Source organism: Triticum dicoccoides, chromosome 5A (genome assembly GCF_002162155.2).
Source record: "Triticum dicoccoides isolate Atlit2015 ecotype Zavitan chromosome 5A, WEW_v2.0, whole genome shotgun sequence".
Classification (NCBI taxonomy): Eukaryota; Viridiplantae; Streptophyta; class Magnoliopsida; order Poales; family Poaceae; genus Triticum; species Triticum dicoccoides.
In genome coordinates this window covers 693,194,739-693,204,177 of record NC_041388.1, presented here as the reverse complement: position 1 = coordinate 693,204,177, position 9,439 = coordinate 693,194,739, and the positions used below count along the sequence as shown (strand labels likewise).

Genomic DNA, 9,439 nt, shown 5'->3' with positions numbered 1-9,439 from the left:
CAGGGAAGGTTATGTAAAATCTTACTGCGTAACTATTCGTAAGTGTAGGATTATTAAAAAAGAATCTCTCACCCGATTGAAAGCGGAGGAAACCTCACCTCGATCAGGCACTATGCCGCCGCCCTAGTCAGCCCACGCTACGCCCCGTTTGCCTCTCATTCTTCCCATTATTCTGCAAGTCTCCAACTCCTGCTAAACTGCAGTGCCACACACCCGGTTAAAACAAGTAATTTGTAACTTGTACCATCTAAATTCGTTTTTGCTACTCCTTCCATATCAGTCAAACTCAGTGAGTTGCTGATTTTAAATATATTACTTAGTCAATTTTATTTCATTGTGAACAATGATTTAGAAATCCAAGGTGGTGTGCTATATGGAGCTTGATGTATTTGCAAGCGTTAATGATATTAAGATCAAACAGTGCTATCATAAATGCAGAAACGCAAGAGGCTACTACCTCGTGCACTTTGTGAGAATGATGTATTATGTGTTATCTTTCTATGTGCAAAATTTCATATGAACGATCGACTTGGTCCATGTCTATTGTCTTGTTTCTAAATACTTCATTTTATGTTTGCAGCTGAAGGTCCTTCTCATTTCTGGTGAAGGAATGATGACCTAAAGTTGAGCAAGTCTTCGTTAATTTGGTACCAACGCTTGCAATGATGCACTTTGTTAAAACTATATTTTTTTATTTTTTTTCTCGTGGTAATAATGAATTCATGCTTCATTTTAATGTGATTTTTTAACATACTTTGGTATGTGTGGTATTTGACATTATTTTTAGTAACTTAACTTAGCCCTAGGCTTTGAGAAATCCTGCCTCTGGCTGTGGAGATGAGGGAGTTATTTTGACGTGTAGAAATCTAAATCAGCAAGCGAATAATAATTACAATCACAGCACTATGTATAAATATAAATGATAATATGTGAGGTATAATATTTATGTACTATTAGATGTATAGTTATAAAACTGGACTAAAGATGACTCCAAGATGAACTGGTTATACAATGCTTTTTATGGACAACTCGTATACCAAGCTCATTAATCACCAACTAGCGAAAATCATGATCTCCCTTAATGCACTCAATCCTACTCGTGTGTCTTCCTGCATGCATACATGTTCCCACATATGTATCAAATTTACTGTGGTTGCGAACTGTGGGTGAGACTAGAAACATTTATTACAGGTGATGAGCGCCGCTTTGCATAACAGAAATACTGGAAGGAGGGGATGATTCTCATGTGTACAAATATGAATCAACAAGTAAATAATAAATAAAAATATGGCAAACATAGAAATTGACTAAGTGAGCTATAATATTTCGGTCATAAAAAGCGTTATAATATTTATCTATGATTATATGTATTGTCTTAAATTTGGACTAAAGATGTATGGTCTTTAATATTTACCTATTTTTTATTTTTGTTTGTCTCTATCTTTTAAAATTTGAAATATATCAACAGAAAAAGAAACAATTCAACTATCTCTTGTAAATTTCATGAACCAAAATTCATGAACATTTTTTAGACCCTTGAACATATTTTTAAAACCCATGAACTTTTTTTTAAAATTCACATAAAATTTTTAGTCCATATGTATTTTAAAATTGTAACATTTGCAAAAAAACATTAATATTTTTAAGTATATGAAAAACTAAATTTCATGTGCATTTTTCTTAAATCTGTGAACATTTTGAAACACCGCAATTATTTTTTGAATTCATAAACCCTTTTTTGCAACCCGCAAAAAATATAGTATGATTACTAGAACACCTAGAAAATGTGATGAAAGCTAAATTTAGAGAGAAAAATAAGTTGCACCATGATGAAAGCTAAAAATTATTGTATGATTATTTTTATCTTTTTATTTTCATGGTGTTTTTGTTCTTTCGAGTTTTTAGGGTTCTTAATTTTTTTGGTTTTCTTAGGTTTTTTCCGTTTCTCGATTTTTTTTCCAGGTTCTTCTCTGTCACGAGTGGGCAGTACATGTTTACTTTCGTGTGAAGCATAGTGGTGATTTTATTTTTCCTTTTTTCTTCTTATTTTTTCCTTTCTTTTTCAATTTGCGAACATGTTGCTAATTCGTGAACATCTTTTTAAATTATCAACATATTTTAAAATCATGATCATTTTTTGAAATTGTGAACATTTTAAAAATTCGTCAACATTTTTTGAATTCGTGATTTATTTTTTGAAATCGTGAACATTGTGAAATATTGTGGTTTGAATATTGTCAAACATTTAGTTTTCAACCCAGGGTACTGCAGTGACTTGACCGAATATTGTGTAGCCTTGACTTGGATAGTAGCAAGCATATTTTTTAGTCGGATCTTTATTTAGTTTTAGAAAAGGTGAATTTAAAAAAAAATTGAGAACATGTTTGCTAAAAGTTGAAACTGTTTTTGAATTTTTTTTCTAAAACACTAACTTTTAAAGTAGTATTTGTGAACATTATTTAAGACACAATAATTTTATGAAGGACTATACTTTTTAGAACACAATTGTAATTATTAAATATTAAAAAAAAGGATACCTCCTTGACATGCTCTGGTAAGTGGCGTAGATTGTTGCCGAAAAGGTAGAGGTTGAAGCCTGATGCCCACGGTCTTCTTGTCAGACAGGCAACCTGCCTGTCTTCACCATATCCCTCCCTCTCGGGTTGGCCAGGATGTCCCCTACCATACAACGCGCACACAGCACTCCAAGAAAACCGCGGCGGCACCCCCCGGAAAGATACTCCACCGAAAGCTCCCTCCCGCCTATTGTTTCTCGGCTAAAATCCATTTCTTTCTGAAAAATCAATTCGGTTGAAAAGTGAATGCAGTAACTATGTTTTCCAAACACCCCATTCCTATCATAGAAGACCGGCACCTTTGGATGAGCCCGAACTCATTAGACCCGGTGAACAATAAGATAAAATAAAATAGCATGAAAAAATTGAAAATTCCGATTATTTTGTGGTGCAATATGCTCACACACATGAGCATTTTGAACCACAAAAAGAAATAGATTAAAAAAATTACTATTTAAGACGATTTTAGTGTTGCTCATATGAGAGAATAGCCGCATCCGTTTCTTTGTTTCTTCCATTTGTGGAACCCCCGGGTGAGCACAGCACCGGCCGGCATGATCGATCTCCCATTGTTTTGGCAGCGGCGCCGAACCCACCCTCCCAAAACCGTGGGCCAACACACCTATAAAACCCTCCGGCCCTCTCCGCCGTTCCACATCACCATCACCACCACCACTTCACCGGAGCAGGAACACAGAACCACCTCCACCGACCGACCGACCGACGATGCGGGCGAGCTGCAACGGCTGCCGGGCCCTGCGCAAGGGCTGCGCCGACGACTGCACCATCCGCCCCTGCCTGACCTGGATCCGGGGCGCCGACGCGCAGGCCAACGCCACCGTCTTCCTCGCCAAGTTCTACGGCCGCGCCGGGCTGCTCAACCTCCTCGCCGCCGGCACCGACCCCGCCCTCCGCCCGGCGCTCTTCCGCTCGCTGCTCTACGAGGCGTGCGGCCGGGTGGCCAACCCCGTCTACGGCGCCACCGGGCTCTTCACGACGGGCCAGTGGGAGGCGTGCCAGGACGCCGTCCAGGCCGTCTTCGAGGGCCGCCGCATCCCCGTCCCGTCCGGGGACTTCAGGCATCCCGGCTTCGTGGCGGCCTTCGACGTCCGCCGCCATGTCCCCAGGCCCAATGTCGTCCCTGCGCCTGCAAACGCCGCCGGCCCGCTCGGCGTGTCGCACGCTGGGCGCACCATGTTCAAGCGCGCGTCCTCCTCTTCGACGGCCAAATCCAAGAGCCCCTCCGGCGCCAAGCGCGACGGTGACCTCGACCGCGTGCCGAGCCACGGCGAATCGGCCGGCAGCCACGACCACGTCGAAGACGACGGCGTGGCGGTGGCAGTGGCAGCCAAGCAGGTGAGGGGAGAGTCCGGGGACACCGAGGCTGAGGCGGCCTCGCACGTCAGCCAGGCAGAGCGGAACCCCCCAGTGCTGCCGCAGGTGGCCCGCGACGACGACGAAATTGGGCTGGAGCTGACGCTCGGGTTCGGGCCGTCAACGCGCGTGATGAGGTCGCCGCCGGCGCGCTCCGACGCGGCCAGCAGCTCGGGCGCCGAGTGCGGCCACATCGGCCTGCTGCTTGACCTGCCGGTGTGAGACAAGAGACGCGGCGACAGTGCCGTCCTTCCTACTGCTGGCTGGGAGAGAGAGAGACAAAAATGGCAGTTTTTTTGGGATCATCGTTCGTGTCATACTGACACCAGTGAGTATAAGAGAGAAGAATAATGCCGTACCTGAAACCTGGAGATTTTCAAATTAAATTCAAGAAGTATCTGTGTATGCTGAGTACTTTGTTCCTGGGTATACATCAATAAAATCAATTAATTTTCAGAACATAAATGACTGCGTAAGGGGGAGTGAGCGACTGATTGTGCTATTAAATACAACAATAGCGTGTACACCTTATAGATACATGTACTTTTGTAGGTAGATCAAAACTTCAAAGACCTCGACACACCGGCATCGACTCCGCCTGCACACCCGCGGGATCAAACAAGATTCAACGTAACATAACCTTCACCTGCCCTTCGCCGGAAGCAGAGGCACCACCCAAGCGGGGACAAAGCAGGAAATGACCTTATTCCAACTCTAGGACGCGATCGTCTCTCGCCACCCTGGAACAGACACAAAAGGTAAAAAAAGAAGGAAGAAACGGAAGCCCTACTGATGGCGTGAGAGGGAAGTGAGTGATTGATTGCACTATTAAAATCAGAACATGGCGTGTACACCTTAGAGATGCATGTACTTTTAGAGGTAGATCGAAACTTTAGGAGCCTCGACACCGCGGCACCGGCTGCACCAGCACACGCCACAGGATCCAAACAAAACCTAGTTGAACATAATCTTCACGCATCTCCCGTCGGCACCGGAAGCACCACCTAAGAGGGGACAAAGCGGAAAAGAACCTTATGGCATCTTCAAGGCGGACCCGCAAAACCGCCCGCATCTGTCCGGACCGTCGAAGCCATCCAATGCGGGCATGTATCGGTCTGCGGGACGGTCCGGACACTTTTTCTCCCGCAAACCAGAGACTAAGTGGGGGAAGTTTGCGGGAGCCCGGATACCAGATACGTAGGACTTCAACACCCTCGGCCCACCCAAAACCATTCCCGGACCCCGCGCCTCCACCCTCCCCATTTTCTCTTCTTCCTTCTTTCTCTCTTGCCTTCGTCGCCGCTCCACCACCCCGGCCCTGGACGAAGGACCATGGATGTTTGGGAAGTCGTTGTTGGTGGTTGAAGATTTTGATCCGAACAAAAGCACCAAGGAGTATGAGTTCAAACGGGTGCCGATTTGGGTGAGAGTCTTCGATCTACCGCTGGGAATGATGTGTCGCGATGCAGGACTGGCTATTGGGGAGATTATTGGTGAAGCACTAGAAGTAGATGCGGGAGCAGATGGTATGGCAGCAGGGAAGTACTTGCGAATTAAGGTGCGCATGGACATATCGAGGCCAATTATGAGAGGCTTTGTGCTTGATGTTGAAGATGATAAGGAGAAGGAGAAGAAGATATTAACCGTTGAGGAAAAGAAGAAGGAGGAGGAAGAGAACTGGAGGCGTTTCGAGTACGAATTCCTACCAGACTTTTGTTATATTGTGGCAGGCTCGACCATGTGGAGAATGAGTGCTCAGTAAGGTTGAAAAAAGGGGAAGTCAAGCAGTTCGGACCCTGGCTTAAAGCAAGCATACCCAAGGCTACAAATGAAATGAGCCGGGGAAGCTTGAGTGATGGCAGAGGAAGATATGATGGGCATAACAGCGGGAGCGGAAAGAGCTTTGGCTGGGGTTACAATAGGAGCAAACCAGGGAGTGACAGTGATAGTTGGAGGAAAGAAAAGACTGGTGCTCGGCATCGTATATCTGAGCATGTATCCCAGGAGGTTACGAGCCCGCAAAAAAATCGAATGAAAATATGTAGATTGAGGAGAAGGATAAAGATCTTCACAATGTGGGGCAGGACAAGACCAGCAAAAACAACTAATTTTTGGTGTTGGAGGAGAACAGAATGAACCCATGGAAGATGGGTTGGGGAGGAGTGGCCTGGGAAGGGATCTAAGTGCATCCGGAATGCCAACGGGTACTTTTGAAGAGATGAAGAAAGGGGGTCCTGGCGAGTTTGTTGGTGTAGCTAGAAGGGAGGAGAAAGGGGAAAGGGAGGTGCGTGTGGGGAGGGGGAGCCAACAAAGGACACAAGAAAGGGCAAGGACGGTGGCAAAGGGGGAGGGCGCAGTTTCAGAAGGAAAGAACGCAAAAGTGGGAAGGATGATAGCACCGTGCTGGACGTAACTGTGGGTGCAAAGAGGGGGGAGTGGACATGGAGTGGGAGGGAGAGGAGGATGGGAGTGCTAAGAGGTACAAGGCGGAGGGGAACATGACCAACACCATTGAAGCGGGGTTGTTGGAACAGCACTGCAGCCACCAATGAAGGTTATCGCATGGAACTGCCGGGGGCTTGGGAACCCAGCGGCAGTTCGGGGCCTTCTGGAGCTCCAGAGGGTTGAAGATCCTGACATACTCTTCCTGTCCGAAACAAAGATGAGGGAGAGGGAGATTGACTTTCTACGGTGGCGTTTGAATCTGGCAAACATGGTGGTGGTGGATAGTGTGGGGCGTAGTGGTGGGTTGGCAATGTTCTGGAGGAGGGGTGTGGAGGTACGGTTGAGATGGAAGGGGAGGTACCATATTGATGCGGATGTAGTAAATGAGGATGGCAGCAAGTGGAGATTGGCAGGAGTCTATGGTGAATCGAGTGTAGGAGAGAAGGAAAACACGTGGAGGCTTCTTAGAGCTCTCCATGGGCAGTCAAACCTACCATGGCTCTGCCTAGGAGACTTCAACAAGATCCTGTTTGGGGGTGAGAAGGAAGGAGGGCGGCTCGGGCCCATGGTTGTATGGAAGCTTTCTGAAGATGCCTTGAACACCGTCGGCTGGAGGACCTAGGGTTTCTTGGAGATCCTTTCACCTGGAGAAATAATTGGACGGATGCGGAGGGGTACACGCGGGAGAGACTAGACCGGGCAGTGGCGAACGTGGATTGGAGGTGTATGTTCCCTCTGCATAAAATTATTAACGGCGACCCAAGACATTCGGACCATCGCCCAATCATTGTTGAGCTTAACGAACAAAGTCTGCAGGCGGCTGCGGGTCGGCGTTCAAAGTGCTTTAGATTTTAGGCGCGGTGGCTCCAAGAAGAGGGATGTGGCCAGGTGGTGGAGGAGGCTTGGAATGAAGTGTTTCAGGAGGGGGTTAGTTCGGTGGGAGAGGCGGTGAGAAGGGTGGGTGCAAGATTACTAAAGTGAGATAGGGAGGTGCTGGGGGAGTTGAAACAATTAAGAATGTCAAAAAGGAACTTGAGCGGTGTAGACGAGGAGGAAGACAAGCACAACATTTCCCGAGAGCATTTACTGAGGTATAAGATGAACTGCCTTGAGAGCCAACACAACTTGTATTAGCAGCAGAGAACACATGCAAATTGGCTGCAGTACGGCGACCGAAACACACATTTCTTTCACGCACACGCCTCGGAGATACAGAGGAAGAATTTAATTAGAAGATTGAGGAAGGAAGAAGGGAGTGTAGTGGAGAGGGAGGAAGATATATGACCCTTTACATATAACTACTACAAAAGTTTGTTCGTATCTTCTGTAGGAACACCAAAAGACGATATCTTAAAGCATGTTCCCCTGTCAGTGACCCCGCCAATGAATGATATCCTCACCAAACTTTTTCAGGGGAGGAAGTGTAAAGTTCTCTCGATGCAATTGGTGATTTAAAAGCTCCAGGACCTGATGGCATGCCGGCGGTTTTCTATAAGAATTTTTGGCAGAAGGTTGGGCCGAAGGTGAAAGAGGAAGTACTCGGTGTTCTTAATGGTAACCCTATGCCGGAGGGGTGGAATGAGACTACAATAGTGCTGATCCCCAAAGTTAAGGACCCAGAATTCTATCACAATATCGCCCAATCAGTCTTTGCAATGTCCTGTACAAGCTCATTTCAAAAGTTTTGGCAAATCGGTTGAAGTTGATCCCGCCAGACATAATTTCCCCAACCCAATCTGCCTTTGTTCCTGGGCGTATGATTACCGATAATGTGTTGCTCGCCTACGAGATCACCCATCTAATGCATCACAAGAAGGGCGGCAAACAAGGGATTGTGGCTGTGAAACTAGACATGAGCAAGGCATATGACAGGGTGGAGTGGAGTTTCCTCGAAGGAATGATGGACAAGATGGGTTTTGCTCCTCCCTGGGTGAATTTGGTTATGAAGTGTGTGAGGTCTGTCTCCTATCGGGTTAAGTTCAATAATAAGGTTAGCAAGGCTTTCCTCCCTCAGAGGGGTTTGCGACAAGGCGACCCTTTGTCACCGTACCTGTTTATCCTCTGTGCGGAAGCTTTCTCAGTGTTGTTGCAGCAAGCGGAGGTGGATCAGACCATTGCGGGAGTTAAAGTCTGTCCTGGCGCCCCGAGCATCAACCATTTGTTCTTCGCTGATGACTCCTTAATAGTGATGAAAGCTACAGCAGCAAGTGTTGCCCGTCTTCAGGAGATACTTGCATTATATGAGGCCCAGTTTGGACAGAAAATAAACAGAGAGAAGTCTTCGGCCTTTTTCAGTAAGAAGACTGATTCTACCAACAAACAGCAAGTACTGAATGTCCTAGGTATCCCATCTGAATCACAGAATGAACGATACCTTGGTTTGCCGGTTCACCTGGGATCAGCAAAGAGCAAAGAATTTGAGTACATAAAGGAGAGCATATGGAGAAGAATTCAGGGGTGGATTGAGAGGCTCTTGTCCAAGGCGGGAAAGGAGATTCTAATTAAGGCAGTTGCACAGGCCATTCCCACTTATGGTCCTGTTTTGACTGGACTAAAAGTTTGTGTGATGAAATCAATGCAATGATTAGTAGGTATTGGTGGAACCAACAAGGAGGAGTGCACAAATGCCATTGGATTAGCTGGGATAAGATTATGAGAGGGAAAAAGAAGGGCGGCCTTGGTTTATGGGATTTGCATATTTTCAACATGGCCATGCTTGCTCGGCAGGTGTGGAGGCTCATAAAAAATCCAGAGTCACTGTGTTCTGTGGTGCTGAAAGCCAAGTACCACCCGGACTGCTCCATTCTGGAAGCACCAGAACCACAAGGTATGTCCTACACCTGGCGAAGCATATTAAGGGGATGTGATCTGCTCAAGGAAGGGGTCATTTGGCATATTGGCGATGGTCGGCAGGTCAATGACTGGACTGATCCATGAATTCCAAGGGGGGCTACTCAAAAGCCGGTGGCACACCAGGGGCGGGCAATCATAACCAAGGTACACAAACTGATTGATCCAGTGACGGAGAACTGGGATGTTGAGCT

At 46.5% G+C, this 9,439-nt stretch overlaps 1 protein-coding gene across 1 annotated transcript; it reads left to right on the top strand.

The window, feature by feature from the left end:
- Window positions 1–3,193: 3,193 nt before the first annotated feature.
- LOC119298485 (LOB domain-containing protein 42-like) lies at window positions 3,194–4,364 on the top strand. Its single transcript, XM_037575869.1, has one exon. The coding sequence runs from the start codon at window positions 3,303–3,305 to the stop codon at window positions 4,170–4,172; it is 870 nt and encodes a 289-aa protein (XP_037431766.1). The 5' UTR covers window positions 3,194–3,302; the 3' UTR covers window positions 4,173–4,364.
- The last annotated feature ends 5,075 nt before the right edge of the window (window positions 4,365–9,439 follow it).

Bases quoted from the DNA above. Each gene is read 5' to 3' on its own strand.
- LOC119298485 (XM_037575869.1), top strand. From the start codon at position 3,303: ATGCGGGCGAGCTGCAACGGCTGCCGGGCCCTGCGCAAGGGCTGCGCC.